The 26,901-nt window shown below is 42.3% G+C and overlaps 1 protein-coding gene across 2 annotated transcripts in view; it reads left to right on the top strand.

Moving 5' to 3' along the window:
* The window catches only part of RIT2 (Ras like without CAAX 2), a 296,848-nt gene that overhangs the window by 72,149 nt on the left and 197,798 nt on the right, over positions 1-26,901 (top strand). Inside the window, exon 2 of one of the 2 annotated variants that reach the window (XM_090037159.1) lies at positions 9,441-9,497. The exons of the other annotated variant lie outside the window; for it this stretch is intronic. Within the exon in view, the coding sequence (XP_089893285.1) occupies positions 9,441-9,497 (57 nt within the window). The remainder of the gene's footprint in view (positions 1-9,440; positions 9,498-26,901) is intronic. 2 annotated transcript variants of the gene reach the window in all.

The following is a 26,901-nucleotide window of genomic DNA, read 5'->3' as shown; positions in this document are numbered from 1 at the left end:
CACCCCTCCAGGCCTATTTTCTGTGATTTCCATATGATAAGTATTTGCCTACATGCATGAAATATTGCAGGTGCAAGAAAAAAATGCTGAACGTGCTGAAATGCTATTGATAGCATTCTGACAATTTCTTTATATAAAATAAAATCTTCCATATTGTACCAACTCTGGCTCTATTTCTAAAATTCCACAACTTTTTAACAAAACTTCAAACAAGCCAAATGCCTCTTTTGACTTGTCATGATTCAAATTTCTGGTCTGTACCTTAAACTATATGCATATCTCTGACTCTTATTCTTGTTCACCTCTCTGTCTCAATATTATTTTCCTCACTCCCATTCCTTTTGTTCCACCCGAAGTTTGGATCTCAATGACTTCTTTGCCACCCTTTTTTTAACAACCAGCTGCAGGTTGTCCCTCCCTCCATGCTGGATTTCTTTAGGAACTGGGTCTGCAAAGCCACGTATCTGTCCACATTCACATTCTTCCAAAAGATCCCTTCTCTAGATATGCCTAGGCTGAGCATGGTTTATATGCCTAAAACCAAACCAAGACAGCCAAATAATTTTTTTTTTTAATTACCAATATGCAGCCAACCATCACCTCGATCATTTTGTTCCTCTGTTTAACTCTAAGTTATTACGACAAAAAAGGGGGGAAATGTGGAAGATCTTAATATTGGTGGAAGAACTGCCACCAACTTGGCTTGTCCAACTGGCACCTTTGGTGCACTCTCAGCAGGAAACATGTTGATCTGGAAAGAGGTCTGAAACGGTAACATTTGAGAAGAATTGGTTGTGTGGCAGAACTGTGCTGTCCTTATTGTTCTTGTATGAATTATTTCAGCCTTTCTGGTTGTTGAGGCAGCATCTTTACAAGCCCCATATATATGCATGAAGATTAAAATAGAGTTGTTTAAAGGACCTCTTTTCATATTAACTTTCATATTACTGTGCTGATCAAAATGTGCAAAAGTTGCTGTTCAGCTAGAATATTTTAGACTAAACAACATCGCCTTTGCACTTTCCTCTGCAGGTGTAATTTTTTATTAGGAAATGTCAAGAAAGTAAAAGGAGGAGAGTGGAAATGAAGTGTAAATAATTAGATAGGATTAGCTTTAAGATTCATATAGAATAATTATATTGAGTTCAATGCCAATATAGATATTATATGGGTACAGCTCACATTCAAGGACAGTAATTATAAAAAGTATTGAGAAATAATTAACATTTAATTATTTATTCTAATTGGTTAATGAAACTTTGATAAACATAATGGGAAATAGAATTAGCTTTTATTTCTAGGATTTGAAGAACACATATTCTTGATTTTGGAAATGCAGGAGAATAATGCTGTTATGTAATTACCAATGCATATGAAGCTCATATCTATTCATCTGAGACAATCTGCCTTTATATAGATGCAGACAGGTATCAGGAAAATGCCCGTTCATTTGAAACAATGATCTTTTCACTTATATTAGTAGCCATGTGATAAACATGTACTGCTTAAATTGGGTGCTCCTCAAAGCTTTATAAAATATTCATTAAATATCTGTCAGGCAACTTGCAGTTCAAAATGTTTCCCCGTAACGGCAACAGATTAAATAGGAGTGTATTTTTATAATAAACATATTTTTTTACTGACTCCTCGTTTGCATGTGTATGTATTTATTTAAATGCCAGTCTTATCCATTTGTTCCATTTTAATATCCCGTTTAAAGCTCTATTTTAATACACTGTTTCTTATGTGCCATAAATTGGAGGTAAATGCTTCTAATTTATAGGTTTGTAACATTTTGCAATAACGTTCATGCTTTCAACCCCAAAGGAAAAAGCAGAGGAATCAAGAAATGATTAGAAAAGTGTGCATCCGTGTGTGTGTGTCATGAGGGGGTGTGTGATGGAAGGTAGGTGATAAGGAGAAAAGGAGAAAGGACATAAGAATATTTCAGGGAAGCAACATAGGATGCTCCATGCACTTTTCTTATTAACCTGTAAAATGAATTAATTTTGGAGAAAGACTTTGGGGCTGATCTTACACCCACTGAAGAAACTAATTTATTTCAGGAGGAGATGGGACTGCCTACGGGCCAGATTGATTCAGCATAAACCAGCCCACTTCCACAGAATGGTTGATTTGTGCTTTCTTATGCAAGTAGTGAATTCAGTGCTTAAAGACCAAGGACCCTGTTTTTAAAATGAATTAGGTGCCATACTAACTGCACCTACATGAGACGCTGACTGCCCAGTAGCCCATGACTACTGAGCAGTAGTGCCACATGGCAGGAAACGTGATGCTACTGCGCGGTAGTCACACTCTACTGCACAATCAGCATCACAAAAAAGCCACTCCGTAGCATGACTGCATAATTACTCTGGTTACTGTTTATAAATGACTGAGTAGTCAGCATCTTGTGTAGACGTGGCCACTAACCCCTGCCCCAGTTTAGCTGTTGCCTAACCATAAAGGTATGTTACTGCCAAAAAGGCTTCATGTTTTGACCTTCAAATTAAGATCATAGGACTGTAGGGCTGGCAGGGACCAGGAGGTCATCTAGTCCAGCTCACTGCTCAAGACAGGATTATCCCAGGACTAAATCACCCTGGCCAACTGTCTGTCTAACCTGGTCTTGGAAATTTCTAGTAATGGAGATTCCACAATTTTTTTGAAGCAGCCTGTTCCAATGCTCGTTCACCCTCATAGTCAGACAGTTCCTTCTAAACTCCAACCTAATTTTCCCCTGCTGCAGTGTAAGGCCATTACTCCTAGTCCTGTCCCCTACAGCCATAGAAAATAGTCTGTTTCCATCCACTTTATACCCACCTGTTAGGTATGTCAAGGGTGCTATCATATTCCCCTTCAGTCTTCTCTTCTCCAGACTAAATAATCCTAGTTATTTTATTTTCTCATAAGTCATATAATCATTTTTGGGTCTCATAATTGGGTTAGTCTCTACTGGACTCTTCAATGTGTCCACTTTTATGAAGTTTGGAACCAAAAAATGGACACAATTTTCCAGCTGTGGCCTTACCAGTACTGAATAGAGAAGATTAACCACTTCCCTTAATTTGCAAGCAACACACCTGTTAATATAACCCAGTATGCTGTTGGGTCTCTTTGCAGCAAAAATACACTGTTGGTTTTTATTCAGCTCATGTTCCACTGTAACCCCTTAGTCCTTTTCTGCAATACTGTAGCTTAGTCAATTATTTCCCAATCTATTTTTGTGCATGCAATTATTCCATCCTAAGTGCAGACCTTTGTACTTGTCCTTCTTGAATTTAATTCAGTTGATTTTAGACCATTTATCCAGTTTATCCAGGTCAGTCTGGCTAAAGTTCCATTGGGCTCCAAACATTCTACTTTTTTACTTGGCTAGAGGCACATCACTCTTCACAGGATGTGGTATCTCACCTTTAAGCTCAAATGTAGTTAGAAACAAGACCTAGTCTTGATGTGAATACCCCTATCAAATGCCAACCCAATCAAGATCCACACAAATGACATATGCAAAGACACAGGTGACTGGTAGGGAGGGTACAGGGGGTGGGACATACCCCCCCCCACACCAAGATTGGCCCCTGTCTCGGCACTGCTCAGGATGTGGCAGGTTTTTTGCTGCATGGGCCGGTGATGTGTGGGGGCGGGGGGGCACTATGCCACAGCACAGAAGTATAGGAGTGGATATGGTGATTTCAGCCTGGGCCCACCCACAAATTGTGCTCCCCCTCACCCCCCAGACTCAGGAGGCACCAGTCAACCTTGTGTAGAGATAACTCTTTGATCCTTTAAACTAAGGACAGTCACAAATGGAGGTGTTACCATTCCTTTTTATACAATGGGTTTGGGCCCATGGTGGGTTTACGCTGCAGTAGTTTACCAAGGACCTTACTTCTCAATAAATTTACTCTAAAGTAAGAAAATAGCAGCAGCTCTCACAAGTTAGCTTTCAGAAGTAATTATGACTACGGGGTCTTACCACAAAGTGGCCAGGGACCTCATTTCTATTGAGGACATGGCCACCCTGGTAGAGGACATAACACAGGGGGTGTCTACATGAGTTACTGAAAGCAGTAGCCTAATGATACTGCACAGTAGAGTGTCACAGCAAAAACAGCACTAACTCACTACTGTGCAGTATTATTAGGCTGTAGCATCACTAAAAAGGTGTACGCCAGTGCTACTGCTCAGCTACTGCACTTCCTGTGCCCTGATTTAGTACTGGATTATACAAGTACTAAACTTAATGTGCAGTAACTATGGCACATTAATGCACGTGTAGACATGCCCACTTACAACATAATAACATTCTCTGAAGTAAATGTGGTACTGATCTTTTTCAGTAAACCAGAGAATATCATGTTCACTGAAGTAGGTGCTGTGAACTTTGTGTTCACTCCACTTTTCCTCCGAAGTAAATGGAAAATATTCTGGAGTAAACGTGGGGTGTGCCTATACCCTCTATTCAGGTCTTTAGAGGATTCACCAAAGATCAATGTGGAATGAGTAGTTCTCTTTTGGAGTTATCTGGAAAGTATCTAACTACAGGTAAAACAGGCAGGACATATTTAAATGCTATACCAAGTGAGTGGACCTGTGTCTTTCCCTGAAGGGACTAAGAGGGTTGTTAAATGTTACACTTGGACCATAATATAGGCATTTATAATGTAAGCATCTGCATGTTAAAACATTAAAATTTGTGCTAAAAAAGTGCCTGTCTGGATTATAACTATTCTACTATTTTTGGGCTGTTCCACAGTGGAACATTTGACCTTGAATCCTCGGTCTGTGTACAGAATTTCAATGTCAGTAGAGGATATTGGTTTCCTCAGGGCTGGACTGAGAGATGATGTAGTGGAGTATACCTTCATGAGCAAATACCAGAGAGCGGGTGGTAGACAGTTTGTGCTAAAGGCAATTTATTATCTCTAAAAAAAAATTGCATTAAAAATTTGCATGTCAAAACCATATACGTTATTTCTCTGTTAGCTGCCTCTTTTTCTTATACCAAACCACACTGAACTTCAGCATATTTTTATAGAAAAGAAACAGCCTTCAGATAAGAAAAGCCAAAAAAAGAAAGAAAAAGAATAGAAAACAAAAAGCTCTCCCTTCCCACCAAAAAATCAGGTGTCCTCAATATGGAAGTACCCAAATACATACAGTTTCTAAAGCTTAATACATGTGACAGCACAAAAGATGGACAACGTTAATGTGACTACAGGTAGATTTATAACTTATGGTATGTGTACTTTTAACGAGCTTTTGTTTCTAAAAAGTTAAGGTCTCTGAGTTACTGTGAATTTAAAATGCAGCTCCTTAACATTTATATTTGTCTACACTAAGGTTTCAATAATTTATTAACATGGTAATAAATGTTTTATCCTACTTGTCTGTAACATTTTATAAGGCCATCTTGTTAACTCCTGATGCTCAAAGATAACAGAAAGAATATTGTGCGAGAGATGTATACTTCTGGATTCACTTACATAAAGGCTTTTCAAAGCAAGGATGGTCTAGAGGATTTCTGAACTGGTATTTAAGATAACCCAGATAAAACAAAAAAAACCCAACTTGTGTTTGGTGGTACAGGAAGCTGGGATCAAAGGAGAGGAACTCATTCAGCCTGTGGGCAGGGGTATGTCTTTATATTACACCGTGCAGTGCAGCACCTGCAGGCATTCACAGCTCCTAAGTTAGGTCCCCCTTGCCAGTCAGGAGATTCACCACACACACAAAAAAAAGGTGGTTTTTTTTAAATGCCTTTTTAAATGCCTTCTTTTTATTTTTTCTTCTGCTTTCTAATTCTTTAAGGGTTGCATTTTCAAGATTTTTTTTCATAACCCACAGGTGTAGACACATTTCCCTTTGCAAGACAATTGCAGTCTTTTGATCGCTGTAGCTCAGCAGCTGGTTTGGTAAGAGAAAACCACTGATTAGCCTGAAATAAATTGTGAGAGCTGATAATACTGCTGGACCTAAGCTATGCACTTTACTTTCGGGATCTGAAAACATGCACAAATCTCCTTAGGAAAGGCAGGCTACTCCAGTGGCAATTTAGCTAATTAAGGTGAAGTTCAGTTCAGTTCAGATGGTCTGCACAAGGAGCATATACAATTTAAACCCTTGAATTAAGGCTGAAGTGGGATTTTAGGTGTTACTGCCCTTCCACCACATGATAAATGTAAACCCTGCTACCACAAAATGATAAGCATTATTTTCTGGCTGGCTGAAATGCTTTTTCTAAAACTTTTGTGAGGGGACAATGTTCAGCCATTAAACAATCTGATCAGAGGATACCGTTTCTGTATAGCTTAAAGGAGGGTTGTTTGTCTCCTGCTTCAAATTTAATGAGTGGATGTTAGTAAAGCAGAATCAGAAATCAAAGCAGGCACCATAGTTGGTGTCATTTCTAAAAATACAGCCAAACTTTTATTTATTTATTTTTTTTAACCAATCAATCTTTTTAATGTTATCGTGAAGTTTTGGAACAAAACTGCTAGCGGTTTTTCCATCGGGTTTTCCTCTCAGTGGTTGCCCATAAATCTGTCAAGGACAGACCTTTATAGTCATCTCTTAACAACGTGGAAATTAGCAGTAGTTTTGTATTAAAGTGTGGGATCTCTCACATGGAATGACGTCTGTCTCTGGTCGGAAAGAATTTTATCATCAGTAGTGTAGCAGGGCACTGGGATGCCTGCTACTGGCTGATAATAGGGCTTAGCTGTCAGTCATCAGGGCAGCACAGCCAGTTGCTGAGGCAACAGATTGGGTCAGCTGACCGTCGGGGGCGGGGCCTGGCCCATATAAACAGAAGAGGCTTAAGGAGCCGCAGCTCTGCTGCAGAGCAGGGCAGTTACCATCTAGCAGCCTGAGGAGCAAGAGTTTTGCTGCTGGGCCGAGCCAAGTAGAACAGCCAGGCCATCTGCCTGCTGATGCGAGTAGAGCGAACCCCTGGCAAGGAGGGCCAGGGTGGCGCTGGATTTATGTTGTAGCCACAAGGTTCATTCTGGGGTTACAGCCGGGTTGGCTTAGAGTTGCGTTAGAGCCAGGAGTTGTGTTGGTGTTATAACCTGTTGGCTTATGGTTTATGTTTGTATTGTTAAACTGGAGGACCGGGAGAGACTATAAGGGGATGGAGGAGGCCTCATTAGGAGCTCCCCGGGAAGGCAGGGGTGCTCCCAGTGAGGTAGAGAGCACTGCTTTTGGGGTGTTGTGACCCCAGCCCCATGTGGGGCGGTATTTAGCCTGGAGAGAGCGAGCGGGTGAAGCACGGGATGAGCCCCAAAGGAGGGGGGGGAAGTCTACTAGGAAGCCCCAGAGGGGCGTAGGCCAGTGTAAAAGCCCGAAGTAGGGCAGACTACGCGGTTGGAGGCCCGAGGCAGGGCGAGCGCGCAACTAAGCCTGAAGAAGGGCGATAAGACGAATAGGAGCCCAGAGAGGGCAGGGCACAGGATAGAGCCCGGAGAGGGCAGGGCCTGCAGGACAGAGCCCGGAGAGGGTGTATACATATTAGGGAGATTGGAGAGGGCCGTCATCGAAGAGGCCCCTGTGAAGGGGTGCGTACGGAGAATGCACATAGAGACATAAAAACGTCCGGTACACCTACAAGGCTTGGGGCATGCTAAAGGGGAGGCTGGAGGCATGCGTAGCCCATAAGGCTGGGGTGCACTGGATCACGGGATGGAGGAGGGCCAATACGAGAGCACCGCATCCAAGGGGACTAAATGACTGTGCAGTAACCAAGTTACTGTGCAGTAGCATCCCTGAATGACTTTTTGGTGATGCTGACTATGAAGTAGCTCATTGCTATTGCGCGGTAGCATCGCAACATGCTTTGTGCCACACAGTGCTACTGCGCAGAAGTAATGAGCCACCGCGCAGTCAGCGTCTCATGCGGACACAGCCAGCAATTCTCAACTAGGATGCCATGGCACACTGGGGTGTCCCAAGATACAGCAGGCATGATTCACAAGATAAACCCAGCGACTTCAAATAGAAGCCAATAGTGTTAAAAAGATTGTGAGCTGTTGTCGTCTTTCTGAGTTCTTTGCAACAGAAGAACTGCTCTATCACTTTTCTGTAGTAAAAAATCAAGTGAAAAGCAAGAGCTGGTATTTTCTGAGGGGTTCCAGGAGACCCTTGAGTCTAAAAAGCTTGAGAAACATTGCTTCAGCTGGGTGACTGGTTAAAAGGGGACTCCTGTTCTCCTCCCAGGTGTTTGGATCTAGCATTGTTTGCTTTTGATTACAGACTTGTGAAATGGAAATATCCATTCAATCTGTAGGAAAAAAAAACAACTTTTTTAGTTCTTGTTTTGACAGGAAAAGTAATATTTTGTATCATTCTGACCTGCTTTTCTTGTCCAAATAATTTCTTGCTTTGGCAGTCAAACTGAAAAATTAATGACCTGCCGACCGTTATAGAGAAGAGCCTGTTCCTCAGTTTAACATGAAGAATATTAGCTTCTCCAGTACATTTTTCCCTTCAAAATTAAAATAAACTTTTTCAAACTGTGATACTTTCTTAATGCTGTATCTTTACTTGGGATGTGCTCCATCACAATGGCAACTTTATTGAGTTTCCTCATGGGGTATCTTACTAAGCCTCTAATGAATAGATTCATATGTAATTGTAAGATCATTAACAATACTTTTGTTTAAGGGAGAAATGTGGCCATTGACTAGGCTTTAAGTGGTATTTGACAGAGTGTTAAAAAAGACATGGCATTCTCTTTTTGTGGCTATTTGACTTGACAAGTTGCTAAATAAAATATGAAAGAAGAAGAAAATTTGATTTCAAATAAAACCATTTTTTAAATTCTGCTTTTATCTCTTACTGTATTCTAAAACAGGTACTCACACAACACTATCTATTTTTCATTAACCCTTTCTGTGCTTCAGTTTTTCACATGCACAACAAAGGTGTTTTCCTACCTCAAAGTCCCTTTAAAAGCACTCACAGTTTCATGAGACCTGAAATCCCTTCTACTGCAATGACTCTGGGTGAAACTTATGCTCTTTCAAAACCTTTATGTGGGTTATTTCTACATACAGGATAACCTGGATATTAATTGTCCCCTGAGTTACCCCAATTAAAGCCAAGTCAAGGTAGCTATATGCAATTTTTATCAGCCTGCCTCATCCTCTAGCTGTTAAACAGACAAGATTGTTTCCTAGGATATCTCTTCTTGTCCATTTTAAAATCATTCTGGTCATGTAGATATTACTAAGGTAGGGTAAAGAATCTGCAGGCAAAACCACAATAATTGAATGTGTCTTTTTGCCCCCACAAAGTTGCAAATAACAGCCAGATTTTTGGTCCAGTTAGAAGGAGGCCAGTGTTTGGGTTTCAGGATTCTGAATTTCTTCTGCTTTATATCACCTCATTTCACTTTAAAGGGAATAATATTTCTATTTCTTTTTCTTTTTCCTCTCCAGCAATGACAATGCAGTTCATAAGTCATCGCTTTCCTGATTATCATGATCCAACTATAGGTGAGTAGGGATTATTGTTTCCTTTAAACTATCCAGTCTGGCTTTTCTGTGCTATTTCTGCTACGAAGCTCTCCTGTTCTATACTTGGATACTTTCTCCACAGTGAAGTCTCTGTATGAATTAGTGGTATGGCGGAAAGGCAGGTTGTTTGTGGTCCCCTAGCATAGTGGTTTTCAAACCTGCTTCAGTCGCAGAACCCTTTCATATCACTACTTCTGCTTCACACCCGTACCCCTGCGTGAGCTGATGTTAACCAGCCGGCAATGGAAGTGCACAGCCTCCCAGCCTGCTCTGCCATTAACCCCAATGTCTGTGCAGAACCCCTGACGATGTATTGTGATAGCCCCAGACTTCACTGAACACAGTTTGAAAACCAGTGCCCTAGCACCTACTTGTGAGCCTCACAGGGCTTATAATACCCATAGTCTGAGCTCCGTTTTTAATGACCGTTTGTCTGTATTGTGATCATATGATAGTTATTCTGTCATCAAATACTGTGGGGAAAAAATTAACAACATGGCTCCATAAAGGTTTTTTTTGTTTTGTTTTGTTTTTTTTTATGGAGCCATCCATGATCCCTAACTAATGCAGTCTGTATAGTTACAGTAAAAACATCTATGAAGGAATGATGCTATTCAATATACTGTATTCAAGCATGAAAAAAGCCCATTTTATATGGATTTTTTTTTGTCTATCAAACTATCTTTTCATTAAAATATACTTTGGTATGGTTCATATAAAATAGCAGAATTGCTAGTAAATGTACTGTACTGTAACTGCAATAGAGGATCACATTCTGTTCTGGTCTATATTCAATTGATTAGCATTCTTCCATCAAATAATTGAGCTCATGATCAGTAAAGGGTTAACATTCATCTAAGGCCATTCATTGAAAGTTGTCTTCTTGAGAAACATGCATCAGGTTTATGGGCCGTTTTGTTGGGTTGGGCTAGGTAGAAACAGGGGCTAGAACACAAGTTTATGAGCTTGTCTTGTGATTCAACTCGTTTTGAGGCTCAGCAGAAACATATGCAACAGGAGCAGAAAAACCACTAGCTGAAGGTAAAGTAAGTCCTTAGTGGTTAATCCTCTCTGTGCCAGGTGTTTAGTACTACGTGAGAAGAGCTGGGTTCATGGGAGCCGTTTGTTGTTCACCACAAGAAGTTGTTCCACAAAACCCAGCATCTTTGTGCATAGGGCAAGTAGTCTTAGCATTGTCTACAGACAATCTCGTAATAACTGACTGTTTACATATACACACACCTCTTCCTTTTCTGGAGCACTCTTCTAACATCAGATCATTTTATTGGCTGTTATGGAGAAGGATTTTGGCATCATTCCTCCTCTTTAGGAAAGATAAGCAAATGGGTGTGTCAGGCAAGGAGCATTCCTTAAAGTATTGCCCTTGGTCTTGTAAAAGAGATGCACGTGAAACAGGTATCCTTGCCAACTCTCAGAAGGGTTATGACAGTATAGTCCCAAGCTTCTGCATATCATTTCTTTTAGTTGTCGCCTTAAATTGGTGCTTTAAAAAAAAAAAACTGTGTCGAAACGCACATTCTGATTCTTGTTGCCCATCAGTTACTGCTGCTTGATCCTGAAGAGGTTGGGTGATTCTAGGTATCACCTTTAAGAAAATGGAAGGGTGAGTAATGAGCACATAGTTATCCCTTTGGACATCCACTAGGTACATCCATCACTTGGGATTAACTTTGTGGACATTCTGTACTGACAGATGGCTGAAAGCAAACATTTATCTGAACTATAAAGAAGAAAGCTTGCAAGACAAAAGTTTGAAAGTGGCTGTTCAGAGTACTTCATTGTTTGCATCTCTAACCTTTTCCAGATCTCTTCACTCATTGCTGTCTGATATTTCCTTCTGGCAGGCAGTAGTTAGACTTTCTCTTGTATTACCTGAATTAATCCCAAATATAGTTAGTTTGTGAACTATGACCTATTTGAGTGAACAGTTATTGTTTAAGAGGAAGTTGGGGCTTTCCTTTCCTTTTCTTTTATATGGTGTGCATAGCAATTTCCTGCTTCTCAGCTCAAGCAAGGCAGGTACTTTGGGAGCAGCTGGGCATCTCTACACATGCATTTATACCAGCTTAAATTTACTGCACAGTTAGTTACTGCCCAGTAAACAAGAATAGGCTAATGTCCAGATGCACAGGCATTAAAGTAGATTAATGCTTTGTGTGGACTGACTTGGTACTAAAGGGGTGTGTGTGTGTGTGTGTGTGTGAACTGACTTGGTTTAGTACACACACACACACACACACACACACACACAGTTACTGCACAGTAAGTAACACTTGTTACTGCGCAATAGCTTACTGTTCATAAATTTGATACCTGCATAATGCAGATATTAAATTTATGCTCAAGTCAACATAAGTCACTGTACTTACGATGCAGTACATGTATGCACATGTAGACGTGCACCTATGCTGTGCAGTAATTTTGGTTACCGCACAGTAAATGCTCATGTGTAGATGTGTCCGCTGAGTGACAGACAAACTAAGACCTATAAAGGACTACTGAGGAAACAAGGATGCTCAACTTCTGGCCAGGGGGCCTAAGCCAGTCCCCAATTCCATGTCCAGCCCATGGGACTCCCCACAAATCCTGTGGAAAGCCCTCTAAGCTCTGGTCCTGAGCACTAGATCAGCTTCATCACAACTGGATGGAGGTGGCACAGGGCCCCAGAGACTAATCCTGGCTGAGCCAAGATTGGGCCCTGAGGACACGCACAACTGCCTCTCAGCCACAATTGGGCTCTGGTTGGGTGGAGGTAGCGTGAGGCCCTGGGGACCAATCATGGGGTGCAGAGATAGTTCAGGGCCCAATCCAGCCTGTGGACTGGCCCTCGTCAATTAAACAGCACAGTTTCAGCTAAAAGAGCAATGTTGGTACAACTACATATAAGAGGGTTTAAACTGGTCATACACAAGAACACTGAAGTTTGGACCAACCTCTCAATACTAGGGCAAGAGACATAACTGAAGGAAAAGCCTTCTTCATTGTTTTATTCTAAGGTTTCTTGGTTTAAACTCCAAAGAATCTGCCGGCTATTTCTGCTGCCTATGGAACAAAGAAACACAGCTATGAGTTACCTTCTTGGCACCAGGCTCCTTCAGCATTACCATCTAAGTGGAGGCCAGAAGATCATCCAATAAGAGAGAAGCTGATACTGTTGAAGTTGGCATTGCAAGAATCAGATATATTTGCACTTGTACAACAGACCCCAGCACCTGTCACTTTTTTTTTTTTCTTTAGATAAATTAACTATATGTCTGTCTACATGACTTTGGCATCAGTTCCTTTGGCACTGCAACAAACACAGCCGCTTTAGCATTGATACTTTCAGCACTGAACCATTCAACACCTCATCATAGGGGGTCAATTCAACCAGTGACACAAGCAATGACTTCTCCTTCAGAGCTTCCAGTTTCCTTTACCACTTTGGCAGAAATGAAAATAATCCCAGAACAGTGATACAGTTTGTTACTGTATGAGTCTCTGATTTCCAGACTTAAGGGCTGGTCTCCTGATAGAGGCAAAGGTTAATATCCCACTGTAGTGCTTAGAGGTTGATCCAGGTGACCCTTCCAGTCCTATAATTTTAAGAATCTAAGTTGTCTGCAGTGAAGGAGCCCATTGTGTAGTCATTGCTGGCAGCTCTGGAAGTCTCTTAGTACAAGTATGACAGTCTTCCAGTAAATACAAAAGTCATCAGTGAGTCTGTAGGTCTCCTCAACCATTTATCTTAGATCCACATATTTGAGTGCAGATATGGGAAATGATTTGGGGAGGGAGCCCTATAGCCTGGTGATTCTTTATATTTGTCTTTTGCATCTATCTGCCTCCACAGTGAGGAGAGTTTGCTTGAAATGTTAAATACCTGGGCATACATTATAGCACTATGGGGGATGATTCAGTACTTGGGTCTCTCATGAATTGATGGTAATATTGCATTTCATCAGATTTGGCTTTTAAGGTGTCCTTAAATCTGTTCTTTTACCCACCTTTACTGTAGTGACTATCAGTGAGTTGGGTGTATAAGAGCTGTTTTATGGATTTGTTGTTAGGCATCCTTCTGACATCCTGTCCGGTGGAGCTGGTATATTAACGTTGTTTCAGTGCTGGTGGTACTTGCTTGAGCTAAAATGCTGATGTTTGTTCTTCTGTCCTTCCAATTGATATAGAGGGTTTTCTGAAAACATAATTAATGATAATGTTCCAAAGTTTTTGGTGTTTTCAGTATACTGTCCAAGTTTCACATCCATACAACAGAGCAGAGATGAGAATAGGTTGGTAGATGAGAAATTTGGTTTGGGTTCTGATGTCACAATCATCAAAAATAGGAGGTTGGGGACTTGCAAAGGCAAAGCTGGCAGATTAGCATGGATTCAGGTTAGGACATTTTAATTTATTATTTGCATTAAAAGTATTGTTCTACATGGGGCAACTGGATTCAAGGGGAAAATATGGGGTTTTCACAATGAACTTTATAAGACCCAAATACATGTGACAGAATTCTTGACTTGATAAAATAAGAAGTGGTCCAAGTGTAGTTGTTTGCCACCTTTTATCAGGCTATTCCTGTCTGGCTTCCTATGTAAAATTCTGACAAACGATCAAGATTCATCTGTCTTATAGTCAGTCCATGAGAATTGCACTTAGGCAACAGCAACTGCAAATGTCCACTGATTATTTCATTGGTTTACCTGCATCTTCTGAACTTTTGCTGTGCCCTCTTTTTTTTTTTCCCATTCAGCTTGATTTTTCTGAAACATGAAAGTACATAGTGTAAGACCCACTAAAATGGTAATTTCTCTATCCCTTAAATCCTAAAACCAAGATTAATGGGTATGAAAAGATAGGAATTTAGGATGTGCTTTATGAAGCTCGAGATGATTATCCAATGCTCTGAGAAATGGTGGGTTCAAGATGAGACTTATACTTCAGCTGTTGAGGCAGATAGGAATGTCTTGAGTTTTACTGTCCACTGATCTAGAAAGATGATGAGTTGGGTTTTGCATAAAGCATGTCTCATATGTTAGAAAAGTGGTGTTTCACCTTCCTACCTTGAAGGATGATTACTGCATTGGAAAGTGTTTATCTGTTTTTTGCCATCACTCACACACAGTAGTCTCCCATGAATGACTGTGGATTGGAAGTTTGTCAGGACATGGCCTACAGAACCTTTCAAAAAAATATGAATAATAGTGGCAATGTTTTCTTTTGTCATCAAGATGGATGCCAAAAGAGTATGATATTGACTTTATTCATTTATAAGTAAATTCTGTACTCCTTTGGGTACCAAGTAGTATGCCAAAATAAATGGGCTAACATGTGAAATAATGTTCTACTGAGCTTAAGCATAGTTGGGCAAATCAAGGCCCAGAAGCTGGCTGACATTAAAACTATCAGAGCAGGCTGAAAAATGTTACTGTCCTTTTGCAAAAAACAAGCATTTTCCTATTTTTGCCTGCACTTGTCATGGATTTCAAGCTCATCTTTGATGTTTCCAGACTTGCCATTTCACTAGCATATGTGACCTATTGCAGAATCAACTTGGGATCATCTCACATTTTGCTTTGTAGTAAATACGGACATTTTAATGGACAGTGTTACACATTCACACACTCTCTGGCAATCAAAAAAAATCACAACACAAAATTAAATATGTCAGTTCCAAAGAGAACAAAAACACTAGATCTCAGCCAACTCACTCATTGCATTCAGTAGAAAAAAAAATTAATTACATCAAAATGAAAGAGGGAAGAAAAGAGCCATAATAACCCTTGAGACCACAATATCAGGTGAATATACCCATTGTTATCATTAATTTATCTACCAGTCATTCTATGTATATCCATACACTTTAGTTTGTTATGATCCTAGGTTATGGTACTCTAGATACTGTAAAACACAAATAATGAATAATCATAAAGAGAAAAACGGTAGTGGCTATCAGCCTTAATGAGGAGGGGAATCCTATTGTGCCCAAACAAATAATAAGAGATGTTACCTACCCTAAAGTGTTTACAGTCACATGAATAAGAAAATGGGGGGTGGGGGGGAGAGGGGGAAACCTGTAGATTTTTCCTTTTAAGTGAGGGGGGGAAAAAAGCAGGTTTTTCATTTTAATAGAGATACCCACAGATTTTTTTACTTTTGCAAACATTTCTCTGCATGCACCGTCAGGCCAGATGGGCTTCGTGCTTCCATGGGAAGCTTCCTGTTGCAGTACTGGAAGCCCCACATGGAGGCCACCCAGCCCGATGACGCACAGTTCCCACCTGCAGTGCCACAATCTGCACATTCTCACTCCGAGTCTGCCCGGTCTGGTGTGAAGGCATGCACTGGTGGGCCAGGACTCAGCTAGAGGTGTGAGCCACCAGGGGCTCTTCCTGCCTTGGTCATGAGAGCCTCAAGGGCCTATTGCCTGCTGTCTGCTGCCACTGAGCCAGTGGTGGTAGGATCTGTACACCATGAGGGGGATGTGTGATGGGGGGCCTACAACCACCTAAAAACCCCACACACCCTCCCACACATCCCACACCCCCTGAAAAACCCCACATGCACCCATAAACCTCATACTGCCATACCCCCCCTCACAAACTCTACCCCCCCATCCACCCACAAACTACGCACACACCCAGGGAAGCTGCTGCCAGAAGAAAGCAAGTGGGAGGGTAGGTGGGGGCTGCAGGTCTGGGGTGAAGGGCATTGGCAGGGCTTTGGGGGCTGTGGCTTTGAAGTGAGGGGCAGGGGCAGGGCACCAGCACATCAGGGATGCTCAGCATCACAAAGCAGCAGCAGGGGGTAGGGGGCAGAGGCGGGGGGGAAGGGATGGGGAGGCAGCCACAGTTGGACCTGTGTCCTAGTGCACAGGGAAAGCTGCTGCTGAGAGGGAGTGAGTGGGAGGTAGGCAAGGTGTGAGAGGCAGTGGCAGGCCTGGGGGTGCTATTGCTTGGGAGTGAGAGACGACATATCGGAGCTGCTCAGCACCACTAAGCAGTTGGGATAGGGAGGGAAACTGCAGCTGAACCTGGTCCTGGTAAGTGAGGGGGGGAATCAGGATCTCTGATTTTCCATGATAATGAAAAACCCAGCATCAAATGCAAAAACATATAGTTTACTTAGATTTTATTTTATTATAGTGATTGAGGCACTGGTAGGCTTCCAAATTGCTTTAAAACTGTTAATATACCAGTGAATCATTGTATTCAACTGATGCCTATATATATACAGTGGCCTTCCATTTTAATCATGGATTTGGGGGCTTTGATAGAGAATTTGCAATATTTGTTATTAGCGAATGCATGGGTTTTTTATCAGAGAAAACCAGAATCCCTGGAAAATACTTATTCAGGTTCACACAGGAGGCTCACGTATTAGATTGCAGAGTTAGAAACAGAAATGGGGGTCCAGTCTGTTGGATAACACCACATGTTGGGGACATGCTGAAAAATGCTTCAGTTTTATTCCTGCTATGAAGTAAGTGCTAAGTGGGAGGCAAAAGTGTGAAAACTCTATAGACAAGACGGTGAGGTTATAATCCCTTTGAACAAACGGGGTGCATCTACACATGAAATAAATATTGCATGATAAACTCTAGAACAGTTTTTCTGTAGTACAAGGCTCCTGGACATATCTACATGTGTGCCCAGGACAGCAATACTTTGAGCCGGGGCAGAGCAGCCCTGGGCTGTTAGCAAGCTCAGGGAGTCAGCCCTGGCATCTGGGTGGTGGCATTGGGTGGCAGAGGGGCTGGCTGGGCCCAAGAGTGCTAAAACTGTGGAGCCCTGTGACTGAGCCCCTGAACTTGCTGCCAGTTTGGCCTACTCTGTCCTGGCTCAAAGTGCTGTTGTCTCAGTCACTGTCCATATGTGCATTGCAGCGCAGTAAGCGACTCTGTCATGATAGTTCCCAACAGTACTATTTTAAGGCCAAGTTTATTAATTTACTGTCCCCTAATACTGGCACTTTTTTTAGTGTCTGATGCTTCCCCTTGGAGCTAATTAGTTAACTCTGCAGTAAAGCACACATGTAGATATGCTCAACCAGGAGTCCCTAATCAGGAGTATTTTGTATGCTTAAAAACAATTGGGCACACAACCAGAAAGCTAATTTTGGGCAGAACTTATTGTCTGAAATAAAATAATTGTTAAAAATTCCCAGTAAGCTGTCCAGCCACTGTGTCTAACATGAACAACGTAGAACATCTAAAATGTTCTGGCTGAAAGGATTGACTGGACCTACTGTTACGGTTGATTGCATGTATATCGGACAAGAAAGAAACTTTTATAAATGTGACAGCATTGTATTACTAGAAATTCATAAAGCAGTGTCTGAAGAAACTAATGGACTGAATCTCAGCTAGCACAAAGGGGCAAATCTCCATTGAATTCACCAATTCTCCCCTGATTTACATTTACTGAGGTTCCAATAGTTGAATCTTGGTTGGGAAAGATGGCAGTTGGTTAAGAAAAAGATGGAAGATATCAACTCCTATTTGATCTCAGCGTTAGGCACTTCTTCCCACCAGAAAGAAGCTGGAGAGATTTTAGATTGATTTTTCTCACTTAACACATACATGCATTGTCCAAACAAACTGTGGGTTAACCAGATTAGAGAAATGTTTCAATTTTTCAATTGAACAGTTGAATACTTAACTGGATACATGTGAGTCTACGTAGTCCAAACTTGTTAGAGGAATCATAAATGTTCCAACCGTGTAGCTGATTTTTATCAAAAGCGTTGGGATGGTTCATGATTTAAAAAACAAATAAATAAAATTAAGAGATGTGTCTGAGGTTGTAAGAGATAAGACTTTCTGACAGGAGCCTGAAAAACATGCAGTGTCCGGTTGACACTTACCATACACCGCCACTACCTTTGTTTCAGCTAAATATACATAAAACTGAGGTTGAAACTGGAACCAGGTGTGGGTCTCTACCAGGACCTTCCTACAGCAGAAAATGGGATTAGACTAGCTACATCCTCCTGAATCCTCTGCTGTGGTTTACAGGACATGGCTGATTTTACATTATTATTTCCTCTGAATGATCTCTCTCTCTCTCTCTTTCTCTCTCCTGGTTTTCTGTCTGTCTGCTATGCACCTATGAGATGCAGAACTGCAGCACACTTTCTGTGATCCTAAAATACGTATATGGTCCTATATCCTCTCCTAAAAATATTTAATAAAGTCTAACAATAGCAGGTCAGAGCTGTTAGTAAATTTATCTTTGTGATACTCATGCTTTTAGTTCCGGTTTACATCTGGGGAACTGTAGCAGAGAGATTAAAGTCTCCTGGGAAATCTGTGTCATAGTAAGGAGTTTTAAATCCTGGTCTACGGCTCTCTTCTGAAGCGTTGGAGCGCTCTTCTCCCTGAAATTCTGCACGCTGCTACCTTTTGTTACCACTAGGATTCCTTTACTGAGGATTGACATGACTCCTCATCTGATTTAGTATCAAGTGCACTTTAATAGGGATCCCTAACTTTTATTACAAGTCTCCTCCATGTAATACACCCTCTCAGTGATTCCTTCAGCCAGTACAACAGCAACCTGCCTTAGATCCTCTGCTGGGTGTGTGGGATTTTTGGTCCTGGATTCCCCTTGTTCGAACAAGAAGTCCAAGGTTGCTCCTGCCTCCCCAGGGTGGTGACACAAAACACAAGCTGTCCCTTTGTTTGTCCACTACTTTTGTAACTTTTTCACCCCAAATTCTGCAACCCTCAAGTTTCTTATCTCATTTTTTTAGATAAGGTACTCTGCACCTATCCCATTTTTTATTTTCTTTCCTTTTGGGGAAACTGCTGTCCCTGGTTTGCCCGCTGTATCAGTCACAGCACTCACTTTTCCCAGTGCCTTATAAGGCACTCTATACAATTTAATTGCTTAGTTTTGGGTAGACCTAAACCCTGGTCATAAAGTCTTAGCATAACTCAGTTTGCCTGCTACACCTTTACTCCCATGCATGACCCCATTTCAGGCCTTTTTTTGACCCTATAGCCACCACCTCTGTGTAAGAATATGTAAATCCAAACACTGCACATTGTATGTGCTTGCTGCACATTTGCATCATTACACAAGGACAATGATTATCAACCTAGATAGTGGTTAGGCTAATATCTAGATGCTATGAACATTTGGCACCACTGTGCATCAGTAGCCTTGCATTTCTTACAATGTTTAATCAGTTCAATTCTTGGTTACATCTGTCACTGGAAGCTCCAAATCATTGTGATTATGAGAAAAAATGTTTTCGCTCGATCTGAGCCTTCAAGAGGCCGAGAAGCGAATTAATCAATAATTGCCTGACATCATCATCTGGGAAATAAGTGATTTCTCCAATGATCTGGGGTTGCTAGGACCATTTAACTTGCTGATATCAAGTTGGCATTCCTCTTCCCCTCCAGTGTTTCCCTCTATTTCACATAGAAACAGGATGGGGTTAGAACATTATGGAGACAACCTACAACTGTTCTGATTAATGCAAACTTCAGTTTTGATATAAGCAGGCAATATCATCTGAAATGCACATAATTATGTCTGTTCAGACATAGGCTAGATTATTCCTACTGGATGCCTTGATCAAATTGGGAGTGTTTTAAAATTATGTTGGAAAGCCCAGAACATATTTTATTCGAAACTGCAGAGTACATTTTCTAGAATAACACAGGGATTCTCTAAAGTATCCCAAGTACATTTTTTTCACCCTAGCTTCCTTTTTTTTTGTCCACTGTAGGGTGCACAATTCCTATTGGTACGGGAGAAGGTGAATTATTTATCTATTTATTTTTCTCATCACCCGTTCGTTTTGCCTGTTAAGAGAGTCTGGGAAGTAATCTGTTTCAAAGGCACACTAACTCACCGACACTAGATTTTAAACAATCTGCTAGGTTTTTGTCCTCTAAGAGGAAAACAAAACCCTCTAAATTCCCTTGAAAGTGCCATGAAATTAAATGATATGGCCACTTTTTGAATTATGAGCATGTGCAGAAAATTCTTTTCAGACTAAAAACTGCTGGTATTTTCACTTGAATTTAAAAACAAACATGCACAAACCAAAAGCCAGCTGGATTTGATTGTTTAATTTTATAAAAATCCAAAATCTCTGTCCAAGGATTTATGTATCCTGACCATAATGTTCGCACTGGATTTCTAAAATAAGCTCCAAAATACATACACAGATCCTAGTTCTATAATTGGTAAAGGCAAGACCTCTGACTTTGATTACCAGACCAGGGGCTTAAGCACTCTTCCCTCATTCCTGGAAAATAGTTAAGCCTATAACTAATTTTAAGGAAGGAAGTAATTCCATTTATCCTTATGGGTAATGGGCTCATGCTCATATTAGAATATTCATAAGTACCTTGCTGAATCAGACTCTAGGTAACATTAGATCCACAGCCAATATGAGTGTGTAGTGATGACCATTTATCTGCATTGATGAGAAAGAGAACGTAATAGAATCTCCCATCAATGTAGCATCTTGGTATCAACCTTCCTTTTTTCTGTTTCTCCTCAAAACCAGTGCCAAGTTTATTCCACTTAGGAAAAAGACTAGCTACCATACAATGATAGGTTCATATTATTAGAGGATTAGAAGCAGTCAGCTTGTATACTCTTCACAACAGTGCCATAGGGAAATGGATTTTCCTTGAGTGTCACTTTCTTGTATTAGGTTTTATTGATTAGGACTTACTATAATCATGCACTGTTTTTTTTTTTTTCCCCCTAAGTTTTCTTGTATAGGTAGCAATATGACTATAAATGCATTGGATAAATAAAACAATACACTGTATTCTAATTGACACAGTATTTTTTTTTCTGATGATCTAGATCTATTTCTGAAATGTAATTTGGGGTCTTATTAGACCTAGACAATTCTAGACAGTCTGATGTACAGCAGCATGCTTATTAAGTGGTATTTCAATGGCCACAACCTGGCTGTATGACATATATTGACTACCAGGTGGTTCTTGTCAATATTCACTCTGTTTTTTATTGGAAAACTAATGAAATGCTGACCTCATGAAGGAACACCTTGAGAGGCTGGATATCTTCAAGTCAGCCAGCCCTGACAATCTACACCCCAGGGTACTCAAGGAGCTGCTGAGCATCATAGCCCAGCCTCTAGCATGGATCTTTGAAAACTCCTGGTGCTCTGGTGTAGTGCCTGAAGACTGGAAGAAGGCCAATGTGGTGCCGATCTTCAAGAAAGGGAGGAAAGTGGATCCAGCTAACTATAGGCCCATCAGCCTGACTTCTATCCCGGGGAAGGTCTTAGAAAAGTTTATTAAAGAGGCCATCCTTAATGGACTGGCCGAGGCCAACATCCTGAGGGATAGCCATTATGGGTTTGTTGTGGGTAGGTCTTGCTTGACCAGTCTCATTTCCTTCTACAACCAGGTGACTTATCACCTGGACAACGGAGAAGAGATTGATATCGTATATCTTGACTTCAAAAAGCCTTTAATCTGGTATTCCATGAGCACCTCTTGGTGAAACTGGCTAGTTGTGGCCTTGGGTACACCACAATCTGCTGGCTGGGATATTGGCTCCTTGGTCAGACCCAGAGGGTAGTAATTGACAGAAGTCAATCGTCATGGTGCCCTATGACCAGTGGGGTCCCCCAAGGCTCTGTCCTTAGACCCATATTGTTCAACATCTTCATTAATGATGTGGACATTGGAATCAGAAGTGGACTGGCTAAGTTCACCGATGACACCAAACTCTGCAGCAAAGCATCCACAGCTGAAGACAGGCAAGCAATCCAGGCTGACCTGGACAGGCTCAGCAAATGGGCGGATGAGAACCTGATGGTGTTTAACACTGAAAAATGCAAGGCTTTCCACCTTGGGAGGAAAAACCTGCAGCATCTTTATAGGGTCAGCAGTGCTACGCTGGCTAGCACTATGGAAGAAAGAGACTTGGGTGTCATCATTGAGCACAAGATGAACATGAGCCTTCAGTGTGATGCTGCGGTTAATAAAGCGACCAAAACTCTGGCTTGCATCCATAGATGCTTCTCAAGCAAATCCTGGGACATCAGTCTCTCTTTGTACTCGGCCTTGGTGAGGCCACAACTGAAGTACTATATCCAGTTTTGGACTCCACAATTCAAAAAGGATGTGGAGAAACTTGAGAGAGTCCAGAGAAGAGCCATGCACATGATCAAAGGTCAGGAAAACAGACTTTATGACGACAGGCTGAGAGCCATGGGGCTCTTTAGCCTGGAAAAGTGTAGGCTCAGGGGTGACCTGATGGCCACCTATAAGTTTATCATGGTGACCACCAGTACCTGGGGGAAATTTTGTTCACCAGAGCACCCCAAGGGATGACGAGGTCAAACAGTTATATTTATAAACTGCGAGACCATTTCAGGCTGGACATAAGGAAGAATTCTTTTACTGTATAAGTCCCCAAGGTCTGGAACAGTCTGCCATCAGAGGTGGTTCAAGCACCTACATTGAACACCTTCAAGAGTAAATTGGATGCTATTCTTGCTGGGATCCCACGATCCCAGTTGATCTGCAATGTTTTTTCCCCATTTTCTCTGTCCCCTTCCCCTGTACTTCCAGTTTCTTTGTCTGCGAGTTGTTACTTCACAGGGTTTTTTTTTCTTACTATTTATTTTTCTTTCTTTCTTTCTTTGCTTGTTTGTTGTAGGGAGTTATTTCTTCTTATATCTTACCTTTCAAGGGGTGCTTTTTAATCCCCTCCCATTTTTTTCCTGTTTCTATGTTTTTCCTAACTCCCATAATCCTCCCTCTGATTCATTTCCCTCCACCCCTTTCCTCCTCCCATTTCATTTTTATGGCCACATTCCCAGACACTTATCCCTGTAATTAATATATACAACTTTTTTTTTTCATTCCCTTAGTTTTAGCTTTTGGTATTAACCCTGTCCTAGCAGGAGTGGCTGCTTCTATACCCAGGAGCTGGCATGGGGATGCCTCTCAGATCTCCCCTTTACCCATGGCTTGAAGGCTCACACCCATCCCTATGTCAGGGTTGAAGTCTGTGTAGGTGCCCTAACTGGTCTCCTGGGACAGTGTAACATATGTCACATGCATTGTGCTAACATAGTCCCAGTGATTTACCTGAGCTCTTCCACCTGGTCAACAGTGTGTGCATGGAGGGCCTGGACATTGTGGGTGTACACTATCTTGTCAAGGCTCTAGATACCCAAGCTCTGAGGGTGGTAATTTCCAGTGTTTCCCCACATGTGACCAATGGGGAGCTGTCCAAGGGACTTGAGCCCTATGGGGTTCTATGAGAACCTTTCACCGACTGAGGATTGGAAGCAAGGACCCAAAGCTGAAGCATGTCCTGTCTTTTTGAAGGCAGGTCTTCATGCTCCTCAGGGGGGGCTCTCGGTCTCTGCCTCACCCCTTGAACCATATATTCAATGGGTGGACGTTTGTGATTTATTTTTCCTTGGGAGAGACCTTGTGTTTTTAGTGTGGTAAGTCTTCTCACCTAGCAGCTCAGTGCCCACAGGGGAAAGTGGCCAGAACATCAGCGACTGCAGTGGCCCTGATGGATAGTGCACCCACTTCTGGGTCCACCACGGCTATGGGGAGGTGGGCTGAGAGAGGTCCAGCCCATCCCCTGTGAAGGGTGGGCTGCCTACCACTAAGAAGAAGAACAACAAAGGAAGGTGAAGGGGGCCTGTCTGGACACTCCATCCCTGCCGGGACCCTCCTTGGCTGGCACTGGGGGAGGCCCTGCTGGAAAACCTGACCCCACTCCAGGTCTCATGTGGACAACCCTGTTGAACATGACTATGGACGGAGATGGCTTGGAGGTGGGGGAGGGGATGGCAGGGGCCACCAACCCCTCACCTGTCTCCCAGCTTCCAGAGTTGGGTGGCAGTAAAAGTGATTCAGAATGCCTCTCTTCTAGAGGCCCAACCCAAAGGACAGCAGAGGAGTCTGTTGACCTCTTGGTCACATCCTAGCCTACCAAATTGGATGAGGAAGCTAGTGAGATGGAGATCCAGCCTTCTAACTGTTGCAAGCAACTTCAAGAGCAGGATGACCTCTGTCCCCTCAGGAAGGTGGGGATTGCTCTCCTGGAGCTAGCCTCACAGCCACTCTCATCCAGGTACATGTCCTCTGCTTGAGTCATTGCCTTGACCCTGCTTGGTCAGCCTGGCTCTTACCTGAGGCCCTGACCACCCAGCTAGGCATGCACTCTGTCTGCAGTGTGGGCCATCTCCTGTGTGACATCCAGGCTGCCCTGCCACTGGGCACACCGGGTCCCCCATGCTGCAGATGCCCCAAGCAAAGCTTTTCCCACGTGGACAGTCACCCCATCTGTGGCCAGTGAGCTGGCCGGCAGGCCTGTTACCCTGCTGACACTCCCTGTGCCTCCTGACAGTGACATGGGTTGCCCCTTTGCTGTTCTATCATGTAGAAGGGTATATGCCTGGGTGGTTCACATCTGCCATGCCCACATGCTGGCAGGCTGCCCTGATACACCGTGGCAATGGTGCCTGGGGCCGCCAGATTACCCACCAGCCCACCCGGCTTGGCGCATATTGTATAAGCCACCAACCACCAAGAAGACAGGTGATCTGCAGTGGCAGTTGCTACATGGCATCCTACCTACTGGCATGTTTGCATCCCACTTTGACCCAGCTGCCTTAACACCTGCCCAAATAGAAAGGTCTTTCAATACTTGCAACAGCTATTCAGGCTCAGGCTCTGGAAGGCCTCAAGAAGGAGGGAGTTCCAGAGTGAGGAACAACTGCTGAACATGGTGTACCACATGTTTTTGCCAAGCAGATTTGGTGCTTTGATAGCATTTGCAGGAGGTTGCTCTCAACTGCCCTTAGGAATTGAGATGGGGCCTAAATGAAAAAGTTCTTCCTTACGTATGTAAGGCCCAAACTGGTTAGGGTCTTATAGGTCAAAAATAACATCTTGAATTGTGCTCAGAAAGCTATTGAGCACTGATGCAGACTCTGGAGCACTGGATTTATGTGCTTCTGGTAACTTACCACTGTCAGAAGGTAGGCCACTGTATTCTGTGCCAGCTGCAGCTTCCAGATGGTCTTCAAAGGCAGCTCTGTGTCTCATGCATTGCAGTAGCCTAGCCTCATGGTTATGAAGGCATAGATGATAGTGGCCAGATATGAAGCTTAAAGAATGGTCATAGCCTTCTCACCAGATACAGTTAGAGAAAGGTACTTCTACTCACCATTGCCACCTGAAGATCACTATGGGTGCATTTACATAAGATGCTTAATGCACACTAGTCTAATTCTACTGTGCATTAGTGCGAGAGGCAAAAATGGTACTAATATGTTAGCAAATGTGTTAGCTAAACTTTGTTAATCCATTAGTGTCACAAAAAAGTGTGCTGGTGCTACTACACAGTAGCACCAATTATGAAGCTCTCTGTAATTACAGCGCATTAGTGAACCTGTAGATGTGCCCTATATGATTCAGAGTCAGTTGTGATCATCAGGTCACTTGACTTTGAACAGTGAGCCTAATTGAACACTTGGAACAATTTACCGAGTGCTGTGGGAGATGCTACATTACAGGTAACATGCTAATTAAGATGTGTGTTTTTGTTTCTGAAAGTCATGCTCTACTTCAAACAGAAATTATTTCAGGGAACTCCTATAACTTTCATTATATAAAATTCAGAAAAAATTGGGCTGGGGATGAGAAGTTAGCCCAGCTGGGTTGAGTTCCTTCCCCAGCCTGATTGTAGCACTGGGGATGGGAAGTCAGCCCATCTGGGCTGTGTTCCTGTGTTCCCAGCCTGATCATAGTGCTGGGGATGGGAAGTCAGTCCAGATGGGCTGAATTCCTTTCTCCAGCCTGATCTAGCGCTTGGGAGGGCAACTGAGCAATAGGGCTCATTTCCCTTCCCTAGCTCCCCAGTCCCAAGCGGCAGCACCCAACTCCCTCCCCCCCCCCATCTAACAAGCGGATTGGGGCCCCACAGCCCCTGAAGGACTGGCACAGCCCCCACAGCCCTCCAGGGGTTGCAGGCCCCCATCTGCCTGCCAGATGAGAGAGGCTGTTTTGAGCTTCCCTATTATAGTGAATAGGTGAAGCATCGAAACAGCCTTGAAACAGCCTCACTGTTTCAATGAAGGAACATGGAACAGCTGTTTCAAATCAAAATGAAATTTGAAATGAAATGCTGTTCTGCTGAAACCTCAAAACTCAAGTTTACTTCACACAGCCCTACTTTACAGTACCAGAAACTAAAGGAAATATTTGTTTAGAATATTGACCAAATATTTGTTTAGAATGTTGACGAAAGATACTGAGAAAATCAATACAAAAACCAAGACAGAAATTTTCATGAAGTCACTTTTGAACATAAGTATAATTGTGGGCAAACAATTCATA

This window comes from Crocodylus siamensis, chromosome 3, assembly GCF_052110815.1.
Source record: "Crocodylus siamensis isolate JL-2025a chromosome 3, ASM5211081v1, whole genome shotgun sequence".
Classification (NCBI taxonomy): domain Eukaryota; kingdom Metazoa; phylum Chordata; order Crocodylia; family Crocodylidae; genus Crocodylus; species Crocodylus siamensis.
The sequence above is the reverse complement of the archived record's forward strand: the minus strand, read 5'-3'. Positions and strand labels throughout refer to the sequence as shown.